Raw genomic sequence first — 24,160 nt, forward strand, 5'->3', positions numbered from 1 at the left:
TAAATACTCTTGATCATCAGAGAGAAGCAACAAGAGACTCATGCAGAAAAAGCAATTATCCCAGTGGGAACACGTGGCTCTTTGCACAGCTTGGTGAGCTGCCAGCTGAGAACACAGGCCTGGGAGAGTCCCCGCCTAGGACTCTGGCAGCTGCACTTCCCTGCTATTTCCATTTCTCCTCCTAAACTTCTCATTTCTTCCTCATAGCAATTTATAAATTGGTAGTTGGCTGTTTGCTGCTGCAGAAGCACACCTATGATAATTTGATTATAGACTACCTCAGGAAGAGCTGTACTGCTAATTGCAGGTAAGTGGGAGCCACCCTGCAGAGAGACATAAAGGAAAGGATGATTTTCTTCGTGAAAGTATAAATTAGTATCTTGCTCTCTATCAAAAGTATATCACCAGAGAACCTTCTTATGATTCCTAATTTTAATAAATAATAGAAAGAAATAACACAGCCCTCTTTAAACATACCAATTTTGCTTGCTTAAGTGTAGCTCAAAGACAATATGAAGCCTTGGGTATGGCATTTTTCTGCTGGACGCCCATTTTCCTGGGCTAGACAGAGGTACGTAGCCTAAAGCAATCAGCCAGGAAAGCCCCTTCTAATTTATAGTATTAACCAGGAACAGACAACTGCTGAGTGCTGATGAAATGGAGAGCAGATAAAACAGTGAAGGCTTTTTAGCAGATTCCCCAGGTGTCTGGTTCCCAAGTCATTAAGACTAGAACCCCAAAGTGAATCCTATAAAGGAGGCAATATAAAGAGTGGTTTTAGCCTTTGTTAGCTATCTTCTAAAAGTAAGAAAGCTAATTGATTTTTACCTCTATGAAAATTCTAGGTAGATTACATGCTAGCATTCAGCATTAATATGAAAAATTGATTTAGCTTATAGCTATTAAAGTTAATGTATTATTTCCTTCACAGGTCTCATGAAACAGTGTCCTGCTGTTTTAAAGGTAAAAAACAAAGTCTTATGGGCAATTTTCACTTCCCCACAAAACCAGGTTTGGTTTTTATCACCTCATCCAACCATCTGGATCTAATTCTGAATTTACATACGGTCACTGCTAAGACAGCCTGAAATAAAAATCTACAAGGGAATTATGACTAGACTCTAGAAATAAAGATGACAAACGTTCATAGTATTTGAGGGGAGAAAAGCTCATTTTCAAACTCTTGGCTCTTCTGAATTACAAGCACACCAGCTGGAAAGACTTTGCCAACAGTAAATCCCTTTTCCTCTCTGTGGGTTCTCACACTTAGCTCTCTAGTTTGGTCCAGTGTGAGAAATTTCCCTCACTACCAAATGCTTGCTAAGATAAAGCCTTTTCCAGAGATCGCGTATAACTGTTTACCCTTGAAATTTACATTGACTTACAGTCTGTAGAAGACACAACCATGGCAAAGTCAAATCAAGGTTGGGTATGAAAGGGATTCCTTGCTACAGACTGACCAATTTTACTTTATATAAATACATTTCTTATTAGAAAATATAAAACACATTTAATATTACTAATTAAGATTCTATAGAAGAAATATTCCTAAAATAGCTCCAAATTGAAGTAAACACTCATGCACATTCTGTGGTATTTTAATCCCAAAGAGTCAAAGGAGAAAAAGAAGAGCTTGCAAGTGACAAGCTTAATTGATTAATCAGAAGTTAGGGCTCATCAGACCAGGGTAAGAGATTCAATATCCATATGGTCAGTTGCTTCACCCTCCTTTTTTGAACACGAGATTATGCTAGAATGTAGCTCGCTCATTTGGCAAATTTGCGCCTCATTTCATATGGAAAACATGTTCAAAACATACATAAATCCCATATCTTCCAACAATACACATGTTAACATAAATTAAAATATTTCTACACACCTCCTAAGAGGAAGCAAGTAGGCTAACTCCTCAATATGAGGAAGAAAATATGATCTTAGAAAAACAGGTCTGACCTAGCGCTTAAAAAGGAGCTTTCTAGTGGGGTAAACTTCAAAATTATAAACAGGTACTTTTTGCTATTTCCTGAGAACTAATAATTAACTCATGGACAAATAAGAAATACAAATAAATTCATCCTGATCATTTCTATTTCTATAGTTATTGGTGAAAACAAAATAACAGAGAAAATGATCTGTGTAAAGGGTATTGTAAAAACTGTTTGGAGGGATATTTATTCGGAACGTTCTTTCTTAGTCATAAATGGTTCCATTTCATAGCCAAGACAAAAGCATGCTGAACAAAAAATGTAATGCAAATGGCATTAATTGTACTAAGGGATATCAGTGTTTTACATGGCTTCTAACCCGCGTCTAGGTTATACTGTTGGAACTTTGAGCTGAGAAATTAGAACCTTGTGCATCCTAGGTTGCTTCTATAGAAACCTATCTAAGAGTTCCAGCATTTAGGGATGGGAAAGGTCCACTAGAAGTTACATCAGTCAGTGTGAAGATTAAAGAACAAAGTAAAATCAATGAGAAAAGCTTGATCTGACATTTCCTGCCTCTCTTCTGCACAGAATGTATGTTCTGTGATGGCTAAAAATTTCTCCTAGTTTTAACATTTAAAAACACAGCACTTACATAGAAAGTACACTATCAGAATTTTTCACAATCTAAGAGATCGGACATACAGAATTCTTACGATTTCAGTCATCTCTTCTGAAAAAAAAATGCCAAATATCTTCAAATTTATGTTAAAAGCACACTATTTTATACTGCGCTGTAGAAACAAATTCAAATTCTGACCACTCCATACTAAAATAACAAATGCATTTAAATTCTCTGGAGTTTCTATAGAAATTTTAAAGAACTTAAGAATTGCAAAAGCCTAACATCTGAAAAAAATTATGTTCTATGTGTAAAATGCCTTTGACAGTTCTTTCTGCAAGTATACAAAAAAATGCATCAGTGAATCTGGTAAATTTAATAAATGTGCCAGTGTATTTAAGCAACAATCTGTATTATTGCTATTGTTTTAATTAATGAGAACTGTGATATACCAACACCAGCTACGTACATAGCACTGTTACATGCATCATTTTTAACGTTGAAAACATTCTCAGAAGGTGTATTTTCCAACATTTTGGATGAGAAAATTAAGGCTCTGCGAATATCAAAAGTTGCTCCAGATCATTTGGTAAGTGCACTGCAGGTCATTCTACAGAGATCCAACATAAAGCTTCTACAGAGGGCTTTCTTTGAGACAGAGAACAACGGCTTACATTTTTTTTGCTTCCCACGCCATAAACTACAAATTCACAGTATTTTTTAAATGTATAGATCCTCAAACTGAATGGTTGGAAGAATGAATAGCTGCTCTCCATGGACCTCCCTGAGCACATTAAATTGAAGTTCCTCCTTCCAGCACCTGACCAATCTGGACATCCAACCTAATGGTCATTAGTCCATGTAATTGTCAGCAGAAAAAAAAAAAATGTGCATGTTTACATTTCATATTTGCATGTGTTGTCTGTAGGACTAATGTTGTAAGGTAAATATCCCACATGCATTTCTATGCAGAAGAATGGCTCTCCTGTTGCCATGCAAACATGTGCTTATTATTATGAATGTTTAAAGGTTAAACAGAATATTTATAAGCTTCCCTAATAAAGATGGAGAAGTGTGGCATGATCTTTTATACGCATGATGCATGGAACAATACAGTGATGTGATATATCGAGGTGAGAGAAGAGTGACACCATGCATGTGAAAAGACTGAGGAATAAGAGATCATGGATTCCTTAGTAAATTGTACTCTATCTCCTCAAAGAGACAAATTTACATTATTTTCAGCCAGTATTATACAGATTCAGCTCAACTGCTTTTGAAATGTTCCCATACAGTATGATGCTCTTAAAGGTGACTTAAGCAAAAGCCTGCTTCTAATACAATAGGCCTTTAAAGCTTTGTGATCACCTCGATTTGTAAGATTTAAGAAGAGTAAACCTGTACCATCTGGTAGTAATTTTGTTAATGCACAACAGACTATTTTACAAGTGTACAATTTATCATATTATCAAATTCCTTGGTCTTAAGGAGATAAAAACCGCAGTGGTCAGATGTTACCAAGAGCTGTTTGGTTAAAGTAACTAACCTTTAAACAAAAGAATTGCAGAATCAGCATTAGATTGAGGAGATACTAGCCTCATCATAAAACTTAGAATTATTCTTTGAGAGAGAATATTTAAATAAAAGTGATAATGTGGGCAAGATGAAGAAATAATGCCAATCATCACCAATTATAAATAATGAAAAGGAAATCTCAATCCCCTGTAAAGTGATCAGATTAAAAATAATTGAAAACTAAAAGGCTTAAGAAAATGTCTTTGATTTTTGCATTTTGAACCCTGTTTTAAGGAAAGGATATTGTTCACAATATCTTGTAAAATCAAATGCCCTTTTGAATGTACTACTTTTTTTTTTTAAAGATTACAATTCACTTTGCTTGATGTCAATAGAAAGAAAAACATGCAGTCCATACTATAATAAGCAATCAGAAAGATTATAAGCAATTAGAAAAGTCAACTTTTTAAAAATAGAGAATTTACTAAAAAGTATTGATATGTAAATATTTGTCCAAATTAAAGATAAAATGTATAAACAATTCTTTAAGATAAATTCTAAAACTATATTTTAGAGAAATATTTCATCTGATAAATGGAACACTGAGAATTAAATAAACTATTTAGGACATCATCCATGAACCCACAAAAGATTGGGCCTTTAATTTGGCAAACTACTTTAACCTATAATTAAACAAAGTGCTCCCTGACAGTAGCAAAATCCCACTAGTCCTTGGCTATTGGGAGATATTTAATGGTCTGATCAGATATATCAAAGTGCTTGGAAACTGAAGAAACTGTAGCTGCTTGTGTAAGCATATGTTTTAAGAAAAAAGTAAGAGAAGAAACAACATTTGCAGTCTGCTTTCTATGCTGGGGTGGCAACCTAATCCGAAATTTCTATTGCAGGTTTGTTATCTGACCATGTGTGTTCATTTTGTATCATTTTAATATAGTACTTCTGCTTAATATATGGTATTATTTTTAATTATGAGGTACAACTTTCTTTTTGGCTGATTATTCCAATTTCTGAGACACTTTCTGCTTTCTGGAAGGTCTATTCTGACTAACAGATCATGGATGCTAACTAGCAGCATGCAACCATATCAGGTTTCGTCTCAGTGATTTTCAAGAGTTGGCGGAATTCCATGTGGAAGGCAGCATAGGCATACTTGGTGAGGCAGTCCTCTATGTCATGTAATGTTACTTTGACTGAAACTAACATGTGGGTGGAACTAACTTTTGGAAAAGTATCCAAAACTGTTTTGGGTCTGAGTGTGCTGACTCATGCCCATAATCCCAGCCCTTTAGAAAACCAACCTTGGCAACACAGTGAGACCCCATCTCCACACACACAAAAAAATAGCTGGATATGGCTGCACATACCTGTAGTCTCAGTTACTCACATGGCTGAAGGGGGAGGATCACCTGAGCCCAGGAGATTGAGGCTGCAGTGAGCCATGTTCACACCACAGCACTCCAGCCTGGGCGACAGAGAGATATCCTGTCTCAAACAAACAAATAAAACCAAAAGACTTGTTTTTTAGAAAACCTATTTGGAAAAACAAAAACTCCAGAATCATCTCAGGAGATTTAAGAGAATACTAACAAACAGTATGCAACAGTCAAAGCAGGATAGCATATCAACATTGTATGATATCAAAACTGAGGACTTTAATTCATATGTAAGTTCATTATAGTACTTAGATGAAACTTGAAAATATACAGTATATTGTTTCCCAAAGTCATCAAAGATTATCTGTTGAACTAGAAAATATTTTGTTTGGCAATCTTTGCTGTCCAATGCCTTTCTTCTGCATCTAAATATACTTCACCCCTCTATGGTCCTGGAGTCAGTTTACATAAAGTTAAAAGAACTTTATAAGGAATAACAAGTAGGTGTTTCAAAGGACCTGGACAAAAATGGGCATGTAGATTATACATTATAAAGCCCATAAAGGTATATATCTTACATATTGAGACTCATATATTGATGTAAACCTATACATTGACCAAAACAGGATATACTACAGTTTTACAGGTGTTTGGTTTTATGATCCATGAAATATCTAATTCAAAAGGTTTGCTTTAATTTTTGAAGTTAAACATCTTTCACCTTTCCAAGTTATTAAATTGAGTGTAGAATGAACAGGAACTGAAAATCAAGACAGGAGAACTTAAAATAATGCTTTATAATGAGGCTGCCATCAACAGTCCTCAGAACACTTTTGACTACTGTGGTTTGATTCTCAGAATGATCCTATTAAACAGGCAAACAAGATATCATTGTCTGAATATTTTCAACAATTAAAGGACTTGACTAAGGTTTGGTTGTTAGGACAGTTTCAAAAAACGTGCTTTGGATATAACAGACCTTTCCCAAGATGGTCACAGATTAAGCTTAACTTACTATTGAAATTGCTGCAATTTATTTTCTGTTTTGAATGAGATTGTGTGACAACCTCTGATATTCAGTCATTTAAGATCAATTTCTATATGTTCGCAATAATATGCAGAATGTACAAAATATTAATCAAATCAACATAAGGCCGTCCCCGTACCTAATGGATAAATAAGCAGGGAAATTTACTAAACCCTATATATTTAAAATACTACTTTCAATGCTGTTAACAAGATAGGAAATACTGAATTTAGAACACAAAACAAATGGAAAAACTATATGAAATAAATCCATGAAAACCCTTTGTTGTTGAGTTTTTTGTTAAGATATATCATAATCAAATTTGAGTGTCGTTTTAGATGGGTTGATCAGGTCTAGTCTGTCATGGGAAAAATCCCAGGAAGAACTCTTATGATGGGAGACTCTACACCAAGCCATTATGTGACTCAGGGTAAATCAATGGGCTTGGCCTGTTGTCCCTGAAAACAAGGACCTTGCCTATTCACAATCTCTCAACTCTGCTCCATCTCTAAGATTCTATATCAGTGTGTCACACTGATAGCAATGTCTTTACTCACAGAATTAACTTGTGTAGTATCTCCTATTTTTAAGCCAATAAAATATCATGCTTTAGAAAAAAGAAATGGTGTGGATGATACCCTCTTCCCATTTTACAGGAGAGTAAGATAAGAAATACGTAATTATATGTGGAAATAAAATTAACAAAATCACATAAATTCAAAATTAGCAACTTTTCATTCCTGAGTATCCTAAAAGACAAATTTCTGACTTATATTTCATTCATTTAATACCTTCTCAAGAAATATGTATTGAGCTTCGACCACAAGACAGACATGAGGAATACAGGTAGCCTTTCATGTCTTATGTATATTAGATAAGTAATATATAAATCATAATTTAGAATAGATTATAAGAGAAGCACTTGGTAAAAGGAAAAGGAACAGATCATAGGAAGAAGAAATCTAGTGTGGGTATTTGGGTGGGATTTTGCTGATGGCTTCTCTGAAGAAGTTGTCTTTGAGACCTGAAAAATGAATGTGTTAGACAAAGGGGGTGTAGGAACAGAACATTACAGATAGAAAACCACATGCCATGACTCTCATAAATTGGTACACCAAGCTGTTGGCATGCAAGCTTTCAAATGCACATGTAACATATGAATAGTGAAAAGACAGAGCAACAACCAAATGCTCACTGAAATTATCTTTTTAATTGCATTGTCATCTAAACTAATTTATGTACTAGAACAGAGAATGCTTATTGCAATCCTTTCAAAAGAGTGCTTGGACTTCACAGGTAGGTGTGAAATACTTGGCTTTCTTTTTTCTAGTTTCAGGGTCCAAACATGATGACTCTACGTGTAATTATTTAAATAAAATTGCAAGTGTATGGGAAGTTTCAGGATGTTCCTTGCGAAGAGGAACCAGCCTTTCTCAACCAGTACTTTGCATCTGAATCACATAATTTCTCAATTCCCCTAAGGATAATACATAACGAGAACTGTTCTAGATGCATGGGAAAGAAGCTGATTCATTACACACAGTGGATACCTTTAGGGCACTAGGACAGAATTCTCCTGTGGAATAAGCAGTTGATGATAGCATTGCCCAATAAAGGTATACATAGAACTTGAATCAGTTTCTTAATTTCAGTGTTAGTCTAAACACTACTTACTCATAATGTTCACCCAAAACACTCCTAGTGATTCTGTGGCAACTGAAAATTCTCACAGTTGTGAATCAGATATAGATAGAAATACGTGCAGAGGAGATAGAAAGCTGGATCTTTGTTCCCATACATTTATATCATCATCTTGCTTCTTGAAGAAAATTGGGATTGTTATGGCATGAGTAGTTTTGGATTTTCCTTTTCCATCAAGATTTAGATGACTAAACATATTCAGAGTTCAAATTGGTAGACTAACAACAATCATAAAGAGAACACCATTACTAATGTGTATTAAGTGTGTCACCATTTACAATGACATTTAACATGCATTTTCTCGCTGAATTCCCTCAACGACACATTGAACTAATCTACGTACGATTAGATAATTCATTTCACAGATGGAAACGATGAAATTTATAGAGATCAAATGTCTTCCATAAGATCATACATTTAATAGGTGTTGAAACCCAAAATTATAATGTGGTCTTATAATGCCCGAGCCTACGCTTTGTTCTACTAATCCCCAGCGTTTCAGTGATTAAATATGAAAATTAAGATAGACAGGAAACAATTATTTTTAAGTCATATATTCAATCCAATTACTGGTATAATAAAGTTGTGTTGACTTAACATATTTAAATCCCAAATAGAAAATTTATTTTGGAAAATAAGTAGAATACATGACGTGCATTGACACTTTATGTAAGATGAACCCGAAAAAAAAATCTATTTCTAGTTTACTGCTCAGGTTTCCTTTGACCTTCACACAACAGAGCTATATATTTATTTTGCAGAAACACAAATTTAACTTCTCAGGGAAAAGGGGCTTTATGACATCAGCTGTATTAAGTATGTTAATTTCCTCTGGGGGAGAGGAGGGGAAGAGGAAGCAAAAGACATTGAACAATGAAAGAAATTGGAAGAGCAGACGAAAGCACTAATCGAAGGAAGGGAGGAGAAGCAGATGGCGTAGGAAGGAGACATGTGGGAATTGGGGGGAAAGGAAGCAATTGGCAAGGAGTGGGCTGAATGCCAAATTTGTGAAGGATCTGAAGGGCACTGGGGATTTGGATGGGATGTGAGTCAGCTGCTTTTTACCAAAATATCACACCAACAATGGAAATCAAAGAAGCCTACAAAGACACACAGGAAGCAGAGAAGGACTGGGAAAAGACCTGATGACACACTCCATTCTAATAATTTTACCTCGTCAGCATGGGAATGGGAAGTGTTACATAGTTATTTTTGGTTTTTTGGCTTTGTTTTGTTTTTTACTGCATAACTAAGTTGTTCTCCGACCTTCATTATGAATTTTCAAATCTTTAACTTGCTTTTGAAAGAAATGATACAGATAAAACCCTTCTATATATTTTAGCTATTTTTTACTTACCTTATATAAATGTGATTTGCTATTCAATGTCACTCATACACAAAACAATTCATTTAAACCTTCTAGGATTACAGTGACCAACTATCCCCATTTTCCCAGACCTGAGGGATTTCCTGGGAATAGAATTCTCATTTCTAACACCAGGACTATCCTGGGCAAAACAGAATGGCTAGTTTTCCTATGTAAGGTAAAAATCTTAAGAAAAAGCTACTAAATGTACTTGTTCATCATACTAAAGCATACTGATGCTGTAAATTTTTTTTCTACATTTTGCAAAGAAGAATGGATAAAATCTTAATTCAGTTATGCAATAAATAGATGAAGTGAAAAAAACAGTTACTGATTGGATAATGGCTTTGATGAAAATAAATATCTTATAAACAAATTCTTTCCCCATCATCTACATTATTTTTTCAATCAAGTAAAAACAATGGTAGACACAGAGAATATTTGTGACATGCTACTGTGAGGACAGTAGAAAGAATAAACAAGTCAGCATAACTTATCTCAAGGAATAATATAAGCCATTCAAAAATGCTTAAGTCACAAAGGCTCATACCAGCTAAGAATTTGAAGCATGAAACAATGACTTTTTAAGCTCCTCTTCTTAATAAAATGAAACAATTCAGGATAAATGATTGACAAAGGTTATCATGAAGAAAATAATTCTGAAATTTCAGAATTGAGGCTAGGCAGAGCTTAATATTTATACTGTGGTGTTAATGTGTTAGTTTTTACTGTACTTTATTATATCTACACAAAATTCCCCAGACACTATATTAATAATATTTTATTTAATGCAATTTTTCATTTGTTATGTAACATCTCATAATTGCTTACTTTTTTCAGCAATAACTTTTGAAATCTGTGCAGCTAATGATATTAGAACCTGGCTAATTCACAATTTGGACTGATAACTACAAAGCATATTCAGTTGAATGATTTACTGATTTATAATATCCTCTTCAATATAAATCCTTCTTTTGGTAAATGCCAAATGATGACAGTTAATTGTTTTCTTTAAATAACCTCTAATCTCTTTTTAGGTAAGACTTCTAGTCTTCAGAATAAATAACTTTAGGTTGTCAGAGCTATAATATTTGGCCATATTTGACCATTTCTGTGGCCATCTTTTATGAACCTACTCAACCTTTCAAATTTAAAAACCTTTTTAATGTTATAGATTTCAATACTGAACATAATATGGACTAGTTCTTGAACATGCCAAACCCCAGTTTCAAGACCACCACAACTTCCATTCTGTGAACTAATCTCTCCAAATCCTTGAATATTAAAAATAGTACTTCATAATGGAAATTAAGAGATACTATCGTCCTGAGTCAAAATTTGCACTGATAGCATAGCAGAGTTGTTATATATGTTGCAGAATCTATAGGACCCTATAAAAATGTTATGAATGAAAAAAATGGAAGTGACCCCTTGGTTGCCCTCTCTTTCCCCACCAGCCAATTTAGATGTAGCAACTGCATTAGCAGAAGTTTAGTATGTATCTGACAAGATTGTTGCCAGGATTAAATGGGTGAATATACACAAAGTGCTTATAATACAACCTGGCACATAGCAAGTGCTATCATCATCATCTCCTCGTTCTTCATCTTCTTTGTAAGACTAAATTGACAAGTATAAGCATACCCTAATGTAAAGAAAATAGCTTAGGCATTGGGTTTTCATGTGGATAAAATGAGATTATATAAAGCATATAATACAGAGCAAGTTCTTAATATTCAATAGCTATATTATCTCTAAAAATTGACATTTATTTAAATTACATTTAATAAAATAAAATTTAAATAAATAAATGTAAATAATCTTTATTTACAATTTTTCAGATTAAAAAGGAACTTTTTTCTTTTTTCTTTTTTTTTTGGGATGGAGTTTCACTCTTGTTGCCCAGGCTGGAGTGCAATGGCGCGATCTCGGTTCACTGCACCCTCTGCCTCCCAGGTTCAAGAGACTGCACTGCCTCAGCTTCCCAAGTAGCTGGGATTATGGCATGTGCCACCATGCCTGGCTAATTTTTTTGTATTTTTAGTAGAGACGGGGTTTCTCCATGTTGGTCAGGCTGGTCTTGAACTCCCAACCTCAAGTGATCTGCCTGCCTTGCCCTCCCAAAGTGCTGAGATTACATGCATGAGCCACCGTGCCCGACAAAAGGAACTTTTTTTCAATAGACTTTCATGACACAGTTATGCAGAAGAGCTAAATACAAGGCCTTAAATAACTACCTTGTAACATTCAATAAACATATCATGTATATTATGTAGCAGATATTGAAAATTTATTATTGTTTCTGTAAATATTCATTTACTAATCTAAAACAAAAGGTTTAATTCCTACTTGTCAATTAGCAGATCTCATATAAATACATAAAAGTATCATTTTCTGTTAGTATAACGGTATTAATTTATGATCTTATTTTAATAGATATTAAGATAAACTATACAGTTGCTTTTGTCTCATCAGTTATCACCTAGGTACTATTAAATACCTTAATATTTTATTTCATAAACACATTTGTGTTTATGCTTATAACAGTCAATTACATAAGTTTTATTTATAAGCCATCCTCCATAAGAGATCAGCAATTTCATCTCTATGCCTGCAATTCCTGCAGCTCCCACCAGGTTCATTTTACAGAAATCCAATACAAAGTATGGGAAACTGATGCCTGGAACTTGGCGCAACTGTCTGTGACCCAAAGAAACTGTGCTAATTTATAACAAACTCACCTTTTTGCTGAGATAAAAATAACAAAATTGTCTAAGAAAACAAATATAGAATAAATGGCAAAATTTTAAACAAACAATCTAGGAAAATATTTGTGACGTCTACTTTAAATGTTTTAACTTTTTCCTTAATGTAGAAGGCAATTTCAGTTTTTAGACTGAACGAAATAATTATTTTTTCAATACTTGGTGCTAACTTTTTCCCAATCTTAACATTTTCTTTTTTCCACCCTAATAAAATATCTTGAACTTAAATGCAGTATTTCTAAAAAGTAGTGAAATTTTTAAAAATCACTTTTTGTGAGGTATTTTCAAAGACATCCAAAAGAGCACTTTAGTCCTCCAATTTATCTTTGTAAGAAAATTTCATTTATTAACAAGATGGATATGATTAAGTCTCAAACACATGAAGTAAATCAATTTAATCTAGCCTACCAATTAAACTACTTTAATTTCTAACTCTAAATATAAATACGCATGTCTAGAAAACAAAGAACACTAGAGACAAACATCATTTAAGGCCTCTTTCAAATGATTCTAAGAAACATGTGCCAAAAAAGTTCTAAGAAATTCTCCTATCATGTAAGACAATAAGAAAATGTTATTTATATATTCATGGTTTATAATCATCCTGGATCTAAAATTTGGCTCAGAATCCAGGTCAATGTAAGAAGAAATGAATTAAGAACTTAAAAAAAAAAACACAGGTGCAGCTATAATTCAACTACATATTTCCCCTTTTTGTAGGGTGTGTCTTTGTTCTCACAGCTGGGAGAGGTGTGCTTTAAATCTTCAACAAAGAAAGCCACCACATTAAAGAACTCTAGAAATTCCTATAACCAAAACCGTAGCAATAAGCATGCAATCTTCAATTGTCTTTCATAATGATATTATGTGCTTTAATCTTCTGTTCATCTGCACTCAGCACATTTGGCAAAGTACATTAACAATAGAGATGAAGACACTCATTTGAATACAAGGCTTAGGAAAGAAGAATCATGTACAATGGCTAATAACCAACATCTTTTAAGAATTTATTTTCACTATTGAAAAAAAGAACTTGAAATAATGTCACGTATTCTGTTTATGTTCTAAGTTTTTGTTTTAATTATTCAATTTCAGTTTTGCCTAAAGGAAGAAAATAAAACAAAAACAATTACGATTTACATAAGATCAGTGATTTTGAACCCAAACTGCTGATTTTTAATGTATTCCTTTTCCCAAATGTATAAATGTGCTTTTTACCTCCAGTGTTTTATCAGTTCCACAGTCATAATTTATACAAAACACACAGATGGTCTTAGAAATAGTAAAAGTTTCAGATGTTACAACTTCCTAGCATATGGAACACCATCATGGATCATCATTTTGGCGGCATGTAAATGATTTAAAAGTTATTTATATATTAACATCTTGGCATCATTTCACAGTCATAGGTTTTTACAACTTTAAACTGATTCCTTATTGTAGGTGGTTCTTACATTAACTAGAAGCTACTGATGGTGTGGGGGAACTGGTGCTCTTTAATTAGAGGACAGCATCCCCTTAGACAGCAAAAGTAAATGAAGATTCTAAAATAAATTAAACATTTTGGCATAAACAATAAAATGTCATCTAGTTCACTATATGATAAATCAGGGAGTTCCAAGAATTTTTAAAAATCAAATTTATTATAGTGATTTTAAACTGTGAATGTCACAAAAAAATTAACACACAGACAAGCATACCCACAGAATACAACCTTTAAAATTAACTGAGATCTTTCAAAATGCAAGACTACAACCATCATTATTTTTTATCTAGAGTATGGAACACGACAAAAAGAGTCGTCTACGCTCTGGGTCTAGTTTTGATCTTTCCAGTCTGTCTTGAAAAGTTCAATGAGGTTTTAACCCCCACCACTCCCCCGAAATGGCTCTTGTCAAGGTCATTCATGATTGCTCACCGAGTTGTTTAATCCAGTGGTGAATTCTTAATCTTCATTATTACTCCATCTACCAGCTGTAACTGGTAGTCACCAACACCTCCTTCAAACCGTCTTTACTTGGCGGCCCTTCTAATTTTCCTCCTTTCTCAGTGTGACTACTCCCTCTCAGTTTCCACTGCTCTTTCTGCCTCTTTTATGTGAGAACTAAGCATTGGACTGCTTTTCCTTTCTATCTGCAATCATTCCCTTGGTGACTGCAGTCTCCTGTTTTTAAATAATATATAAGCACTGATGACTCCCGTATTCATCAGGAAAGGCTATGCTGTATGTGCTAAAATATCCTCAGTGACTTAATCAACAAAAGATTTATTTCTCATTCATTTTACATGTCCATCTTGAGAAGACAGAGGTGTGGGGTAGAATGTTGTACACATAACTCAGGGGCTCAGGCTCTCAGGGTGTCTTCCATGTTGCAGTTGCACTACCTAAATAAAACCAGTAGCTTGCTTGGTTGCAGAGTGGTGAAGAGAGTACTGGAGTATTTAAACCACTAGTATTTAATTTCTTTAATGTTCACGCACAACCCACGAAGCTGAAAAAGTCAAACAGGTCTGCCGGACAGCAAAAAAGCTGGGAAGTAGAGTGTTTCATCTGCCCAGAAGGATACGAGAACTGTATAGTAATGAGTACTTGTATGTCTACCACAATTTAATTTTTTCTCCGACCTCAACCTCAATTCTGAATTCCTGACTCATGTATCCAACTGCCTATTTGACAATTATAGTTGGACATCCAATAAGCATTTCAAAATTACCATGTCGAAAACTAAGCTCCTGATACCTTCCCACCCCAAATTTTCTCCTACAATCTATGGCATCTCCGTTAATGGCATCTACACCATTTCAGTTGTGCAGACCAATTAATTAGGAGGTCCTTGACTTTTGTCTTTCGCTCACAAACACATCCGGTCTGTTAGCAAATTCTGTTGGCTATTGCTTTGTAATATATCCAGAATCTAGCCACTCCTCACTACCTCCCCATCCTACCAGCCTGGTTCAAACCACCATTTGTCTCTTACCCGGATTACCCTGAGAGCTCTCAATGGTTCTCCCTGTCTCTATCATCGCCACGTTTCAGTGTGCTCTCAGGAGAGCAGAGGCTTCCCAGCTTACTTAGAAGAAAAGCCAAACTATCTACAACACCTGTAAGAGCCTACACAGTTGGACAATTATTAAATTCACAGCCTTTTTAAAAAGGCTATCTCCCTGATAGTATCTCCTATCAATCTTTACTCATTCTGTTCCACCCACACTGACTTTTCACTCTTCAGTGAATGCGTTAGGTATACCCCACCTTAGGGTTTTGTATTTAATGTTTTTTCTGCCTACAATACCCTTCTTGCAGACACTTGTAGAGTTCATCCCATCAATTTTTTGAGGTATTTTATGTGAGGCATTTTCTCTAATCAGCCTCTTTAAAATTTCAATCTCACCTGAACCCTAATGAGTTCATCTACCTCTTCACAATTTTTAATAGGACTCACTATAGTTTAACTTACTGTATGTTACACCTATTTATTTTGGTTTTTGTCTGTATACTCTTCTCTCTGTTTATAGGATTTATTATAGTTTAACTTACTGTACGTTATACTTATTTATTTTGGTTTTTGTCTGTATATCCTTTCTCTATTTTTGTAGGATTTATTATAGTTTTACTGTGTATTACACTTATTTATTTGGTTTTATCTGTATACACGCTCATAAAATGTAAGCTTCAGTAGAACACTCACTGAGTTTTGATCAAGTTGCATCTCCAGGGCTAAGAATTTTGTCAGCCAGGTGTGGTGGCTCATGCCTGTAATCCCAGCACTTTGGGAGGTCAAGGCCGGCATATCACGAGGTCAGGAGGTTGAAACCATCCTGGCCAACATGGTGAAACCTCATCTCTATTAAAAATACAAAAATTAGCTGGGTGTGGTGGTGCACGCCTATAATCCCAGCTACTTAGGAGGTTAAGGCAGGAAAATCGCTTGAACCCAGGAGGCAGAGCTTGCAGTGAGGTGAGACTGTGCCACTGCACTCCAGCCTGGTGACAGAGCAAGATTCCGTCTCAAAAAAATAAAATTAAATAAATAAAAAAAGAATTTTGTCATTAACTTGTATTAAACACGAATAGGTTATCAGGAAAGGCATGAGGGAAAGTCAGGGATAATAATGGTTTTAATGTGTTTGAATCAGTAAGGAAGGGAAAGGGGAATTATAGATAATGGTCATTAAATGATCCAGAATATATTTTTAAGGGCAAAGTATTCTTATCTTCATTGTACATGAATCCAAAAGGAATCTGTTATCGCTAACAAGAGAAGAATTTGTTTCTTCACTCTATTCCTTGCCTGGTGTTTCTTGACTTCATTTCCAAAAACCAACGTTTCCACATATAGTTCCTTTTATCATGTGACTCTGCAGCACCTCTGATAAGCAGAACCAGATCATCCTCACACCAGCCCCAAGAATTATAGAAATCCTTTGGGAGACTCATTCTCATTCAGATTTACATGAAAAAAATGCTTAATTTTCTTTCAAGGTACCTAAAACTTTGTCTCACACAACTTTCTCTACTTTTCTCACTGTTAATTTTTTCCAAGCGAATCTACTAACCAGTTGCTCAGAAACAGAGCAACTACTAATTAGGTTTGTGTGGTTTGCATTATAACTTTGCTCTTGTACATCTTCAGCAGTGACCTTTTCCTCACACATACATTCTCCTAGGGAACTTTAAATCTTGACCAGCGAATTCACAATGGACAGATATCAGTGCATGCTGAACAAAGACAATTGTAAAGGGAAATATTGAGCAACCACAAAATCAATGAGGGCTTGGTGACTGAGGGGCTTTAGTCAACACCTTCCAAGACAAAACAAGCAAGGAAGTCATAGAGAATCACTGCTGTCAAGAAGAAAACGCATCTTGACGTCATACAAATCACATATAATTTCTTACATCAGAGCAGGCATTTGAAATCCAATAATCTCATCACATGACTTCATTTTATATTGAGATAAATTCTTCATTAACCACCTTTGAAAATAAGATTTTATTTTTCAGAAACAATATTGAACTCTATAGAACAGAAAAACATATAAAAATGAGAAAAAAACATAAAAACATCTTTAAGTGGTTTAAGAGGCCTTCTGGAAACATACTAAAAACAGATATTCTTTAATAAATAATTTTTACTATAACACATGGAAATTTTATGAGCCCTGAGTTATGATAATAATTAAGTCATACATAAAAGTGTTAACTCTGAGACATTAAAACAGGAATTACAGTTTTTCTTTTACTGATCTCTAAACACCATGAATTTTCCTCACTTATTTTCACATCAACACAGAAAGAATTGAAATATATTTTTTTAAAAAGAAAAACTGAATATGGGAGCTGATACAAGCCTTTATTTAAAATAATCTACTTCATTTTTCTCTTTTTTCTTTGGTAAAGATACACACAGTTAGACCTACCAATGCCCTCTGCTGTTGAATTCAATACTCACAGTTATTCTTTCATCTTTATCATCGAGTGGAGAGCCATCTTTCTTCCACGAAATGGTGGGCTCAGGATGGCCTCGTGGAGGCTGGCATTCCATTACTGCAGGCTCTCCTACTGCAACCATGACATCCGAAGGGTTTTGTCTGAAGTCATCCCGAAGTACTGTAGGAACAAGATTAAATCATTATACTCAAAAGTGATATATACAGTCCTAATCTCTGAACTTCTGCAGGAGACATTTATTATAATTATAATAAACTCCTACTAATAGCTCTTGCAATACAGCTTTAAGAATCTGTATCTACTTACAGATATCTGCAATTTAATAAAGATATTTGGCCTTAAACATACATAGGAGGGATAATCTGATGTTCTCCGCTGTTTAGCGTTCTCACAGTTAGCATTCGGCTCATCTTTAACTTGCATTTCTCTTCTGCCTGCTGCCTACATTTTTCTCAGCCATGTGCTAACGAATACAACTGAATCCTCCTTTTATCGATGTGACACCACAGGATAATGCTTTCTATAATTAAATGAATTACATATACATGCAAAGCTAAATATTAAAAGAAAAAAATTAAGGTACTTCCAAGCATGAATTTAATTGAGTGATATTTTATACATATATAAAATTAATGTATAAGGTTACATAATCATTGTAATTTAAATATGCTCATTATAAAAACTTTAGACATATCTACAAAGCCACGACATTGAAACTCATTGTGTTTTTCCATGATTACTGAGAATGTTAGAAGGCACCAATATGGATAACAACAGTGCTACCAACAGCACTACTTTTATATTCTATGTTTTTGTTGTTTTTTGTGTGTATATTATCTCATTTAATCCTTAACCTATTCAGAATGAGAAATACTATTAATTCTACTTGTACTACTAACATTAGTCCCATATTGTGGAGGAAGAAATAATGCACTATTATAAATTCACTATTGTAAATTGTACAATTCACTATCATAATCTCAACTGGCTACTAATATAATATTAACATACTGTAAAACAAGCAGTATTTTGTAACTGTTAGAAACCAAATACATATTCCAAAAATAGTTCATACAGTAAAATTGTCCCAGTGTCTTGATAACATCAAGAAATCATGAATTATTTGGCATGTTAGTCTTAAATACAACTCTAAATAGTATGTTCAAGACATGCAATCTTGAACATACTATTTAAGACTTTTGCTTCCCTTCTCACAAAAGAGGGATGAAGATACATACACTTCAGTACAAAGTCCAATAAATAGTGATAGTTCCTCCACCCTGCTTTCCTTGATCTAACGTGTAATAGAATGTCAACCATTTTGGTAACCTAATTTAACATGGTACTGAAAATGTTTATTAGTATGTTAAGTGCATAGATTTGGATTGATAAATGTTATTTATCTTTTAAAACCTATTGAATTGGGCTGGGTGTGGTGGCTTACGCCTCTAATCCCAGAACTTTGGGAGGCCTAGGCAAGAGGATTACCTAAGGTCGGGAGTTCGAGACCAGCCTGACCAACATGGAAAAACCCAGTCTCTACCAAAATTATAAAATTAGTCGGGTGTGGTGGTGCACACCTGTAATCCCGGCTACTCAGGAGGCTGAGGCAGGAGAATCGCTAGAACCCAGGAGGTGGCGGTTGCGGTGAGCTGAGATGGTGCCATTGCACTACAGCCTGAGCAACAAGAGCGAAACTGTCTCAAATAAATAAATAAATCCTATTGAATTTTTAAATGAATATTTGAATTTAATATTTATTACTATAATTTTGTACTGGAATGGATGTCTTTCCATTCCACTGGCATTTAAAAGTGCTGTCATGGATGAAGTACTACCATGTAAAAAACTTATGATCTAACCGTTCTTTCAAAAAATCACTCTTAAACTTTGGTTTCAAAACCTCAGACAAGTTTAGGGGCTTATGAAAACCTATATTTTTCTCTTGCTTTTTAAAATCTGTCCTTCCTCAATTCCAACCAAGTAGATGCATACATTTGGGTAAATTATCAAATCCATGAAAAAAAATCCCCATTTTAAAAATCTGAATATGAAGACAACTTGGGCATAGCATGACTATGTTAATATTTGGAAACTACTGCTTCAAAGAGAAGACTTTTTTTTTTCTTATCTTTGGAAAAAACAGTAAAAGGAAAACCAAAATAAATCTGACTGCACCAAACTGTTTAAATTCTAACTTCAAAACTATTCACTATTAATAAAATATATAGACACAAAGGTAAACATTGTTAAACTGAAAACTCCAGCTACTGTTACCACGTAATAAAAGAACAGAGTATAAAGACTTTCACTATTTATAAGCTTATATTATTAGTAGGTGTTAAGAATGTAACACAAATAAAATGTAAGGCTTGTAGAAAAGGCAAACGGATTGACCTTGACAGGCAGTATGTGCCTTTGCTGGATCACATTATTAATCAATGATAACACCTCTGAAAAGGTTCACACCTTTGAAACACCCAAAAGTAAAGTACTTTTCAAATAAAAGTAAACAATATGCACAATTTTTCTATGTGGCAAACTTAAAACCAGTTTGGTAATGCTATATCTTATTTACATACCGAATCATTTATCAAATAAACCAATGAATGATAAAATGTCTTGCAGAAATATCAAAGGTCTAAGTCAGATAAATCAAGTTTTTTTCTTTTTAACATTTATTATGTTATTTGGCCTTTTACAATATATAATGAAAAACTAACAAAATGTAATCCATTAAAAATTGTTGCTTAGTAATGCTCATGTAATTATTTTTGCAGCTGTGAAGCATAAAACTTTAGCATTGCCTATGACTATGGGCAATTCTGCATAAAGTTATGAATTTAACATTTTTCTTCTCTCTTCTAAAACTAAGTTTTCTCTCTTATACTTATCCCAAAGATTTCCTTTTGGGGAAAAATAATATGGTATCACATTATAAAACTATATGAAACTTTTAGTTAAATTGTCTAGTTTTCAAAATTCATGTGTATATTTAAGTCACCACAATAAAAATCAAATTCAAATGAATCACAGCGTTTTGGCAGAAAAACCAAAAGCATCCATATACATCCCAGATACAGATCTTTTGACAAGCTTCTCCTTTTCTCCTTTAACATTTCTATTAACCAAAGTATATACATTTTTAATGTTTCTTGATTTGAAACGTGAAAATTTTAATTTGGAATTGTCAAAAAGGTCTAATAATTTGAAAAGAGCAAATAGCATACATAGTGTATCCAAGTAGATATCACCTAAAAAGGTATTAAACCAGAGTTCCCCCTAATATTATATATAGTATTTATTTCATATTTGTGTAGTCTCATTTTATGTATACAGTTTTGTACATATAATTTAACTGAATGGCATTTCCCTTTTTTCCATTCTATTAAATTAGTGAAAACATACGCTTCATTGAATATTTGAATCCTAGAAGGTTTTTTTCTTAAAAAAAAAAAAAAAAAAATGGTTCACTGGGCCAGGCACGGTGGCTCACGCCTGTAATCCCAGCCCTTTGGGAGGCCGAGGCGGGCGGATCACGAGGTCAGGAGATCGAGACCATCCTGGCTAACACGGTGAAACCCCGTCTCTACTAAAAACACAAAAAATGAGCCGCGCGAGGTGGCGGCGCCTGTGGTCCCAGCTCCTCGGGAGGCGGAGGCAGGAGAATGGCGGGAACCCGGGGGGCGGAGCTTGTAGGAGCCAAGATGGCGCCGCTCACTCCAGCCGATGGGCGAGACTCCCTCTCAAAAAAAAAAAGAAGTTCACTAATTGTACAAAACATAACAAAACATATAATCACCTACTTTTTGAAAACTTTACATCAATTTTAACACAATTCTCAAACTAAGTAAACATCATTTCAGAAAGGAATTCTAACATTCAGTGGTGTCTTTGCAACTTATGTGGGTAATATTAAGACAGGAAGCAAAGAATAAAAAAAGTTAAACGGAAAGTGTTCCAAGTAATATGGGGACTTTAACACTTGCAAAACAGTCTTTAAGTGCATTGTAGGAAATTTTAGAACTGAAACATAACATTACAGAATGGGCAGAAGTCTTTGACAACATATAATCAATCCCATAAACAGAGGCAACCAAGTCCCAGGAAGCTTTGCTTGTGTTATTTATGAGAAGGGGACCAGAAGAAAACCCAGGCATCCTGATTCCCAATGAAGTGTTTTTTTGTTTCTTTGTTAACCATGTCACTATTATGCTGTAAAAATGCAACTGTTTCTATCTAGACCATTGTATCTCCAATAAATTCACTTTATTATTGCAAAAGGCTTGACGTATGGTAATTGTGCATCACTGCCCTAAAGTCTCACCACTATCCAGTCTTGGTAGGCTCAAGTTCTCAAGTTCAGTGTGAACAACTAATTGTGAATATTTGTGAACTACATACAATGCCTTTACCTTCATGAATCATAGAATCTCAGTGCGGTTAGGGGCCTGTCAGATGTGTGATCTGCACTTTTTTGCTTTAGAAATTAATAAATTAAGGCTCCTCAGGGAGAGAGGAGCATGCCACACAAATAATAATAATAATAATAATGTCAGCAACATAATAATGATGTTAGCAATGGCTGATGCTAATTGAACATTTACTGTGTAAGGAATCTCAGTAAGTAACAACTCATTTAATACTCATAACAAGTCTATGATAAAAGGAATGTATTGGTTTTGATTTGCAGATGAGGAATTTGTAGGACTTCGTACCCAAGCTAGAATACAGATCTCCAGTACATAAAGAACACTTCTCTACCAAGTTACCTGCCTATCTGGTCTTAATACAGTGTTCATAATTCTAAATACACAAGTATCATGACATAATTAACATTTCAGACTCAGTCTATTGTAACATAAGTGAGAAATTTCCCTCCTGATAATCATATGGCTATCTTTGAATATATTCTGCATTCCTGTGTTTCTTCAGATTTTTTTTCTTGGAAGAGGACACCACATTTTCAGAAAAATATTGAGAATTAGATTTCATTATTCATGATACATATGACGTGCTCGTTTTTATCAATGTTTCCCCTATTTCAACCACAAAATGATTGAAAAAGTTGTATATTAATAAGCATTTTAATTAAATATGGGCAATTTAATTACAAGTGGGTATCTTGGGAAAAATAGGGGAAGATATTCTGCAGTCCTGGGATTTATTTTTTTCCACTTGCAGCAAATAGTAACCTCTTGTCAACTAGGAAAAAAAATAAAATGAAACCCTGAAAAAATAAGGTATATTGGAGGAGAAAATAAAGAAGAGGTAAATAAAGACAACTCTACAAATGCTCAGTAACAACCTGTTTCTGTTGCCATGTAACATTTTAATTGTTCTCAAAATTACTACTCACATACCTAGTCTTTAATTTTGAGTACAGATAATATTACTTACTTTTATGATACTCCTACTTCCCTGTCTGAACACCAACTTCATGCTGATGTAAATAAGTGTAATTTAATATAAAAATAACTATCATTCTTTCATTTAACACATCTGCACTGAGCACATACTTTGTGTCTGGCAGGTATGCTATAACTCTTGTATATTCCTTGCAGTGAAGTATATGTAAAATGCTGACGTCTGTCAAAAAACATTAATATTCACCTTTTTGGGAAAGAGTAATACCATAGGGTCTTATTGCAGGTTATTTTGAATTAAGAGATATATTTTGAAGGCTGGATCAGAAAGCATACCATAAAGTTTTCTATAACTGTTTGCATTCCTACTTTTTAGCTGACAGCATTGCCCAGAAGAACAAAGTGCTGTTCTTTGTACAAATGTGTGAAAAAATCCTTAATATTTCTGAAATAATTCCAAACTTTAAAAAAGATTCCAACAAAAGGATGAACGTACATAAAGATAACCCATTGAGGAGGAAAACTAAAAGAATAACAAGTAAAATAATATTCCATCAAGTATTATCCATCTTAGAACACCATCTTCTAAAGCTAAGGAATTTGTTTCTAAAAAAGATGTATGTGAACATCAATTCTATATAAAGTTTTCCATTTAATTTTTAAAATTTGACACTGAATATATCTAGGAATATTCTACAATAATTATGTCATCTTCTACTTGTATTTTTCTTATATCATGCAACTTTGTTTTTAAACCTTAAATTATGCTTTGCTTAAGACCGTGGAAGAAAATATGCTGGTAGAAGCACTTTTGAAGATTTGACAAACCTCTTATGTTCTAACCGAGAAAAGGAGTACTTTTATTCAAAAATTATACATTCTGAAAACCTGACATAGCAGATGGATGACAAATATCACTCAACATTATATGATAACAACAACCTAATGTGAATGAATACAAGGCATTGCAAATAGAATGAGAAGAATTACGAGAATAAAAACAATTACTAGCAAATTGTTTATTTAT

At 34.1% G+C, this 24,160-nt stretch overlaps 1 protein-coding gene across 5 annotated transcripts in view; it reads right to left on the reverse strand.

Annotated features, from left to right (window-relative positions):
- Positions 1-24,160, reverse strand: part of ROBO1 (roundabout guidance receptor 1) — a 1,191,260-nt gene that overhangs the window by 123,784 nt on the left and 1,043,316 nt on the right. For all 5 annotated transcript variants that reach the window (XM_030939682.1, XM_010368545.2, XM_010368544.2 and 2 more), the window contains one exon: positions 17,769-17,926. In XM_030939682.1, the coding sequence (XP_030795542.1) occupies positions 17,769-17,926 (158 nt within the window). The remainder of the gene's footprint in view (positions 1-17,768; positions 17,927-24,160) is intronic.

Source organism: Rhinopithecus roxellana, chromosome 1 (assembly GCF_007565055.1).
Source record: "Rhinopithecus roxellana isolate Shanxi Qingling chromosome 1, ASM756505v1, whole genome shotgun sequence".
NCBI classification, from domain to species: Eukaryota; Metazoa; Chordata; class Mammalia; order Primates; family Cercopithecidae; genus Rhinopithecus; species Rhinopithecus roxellana.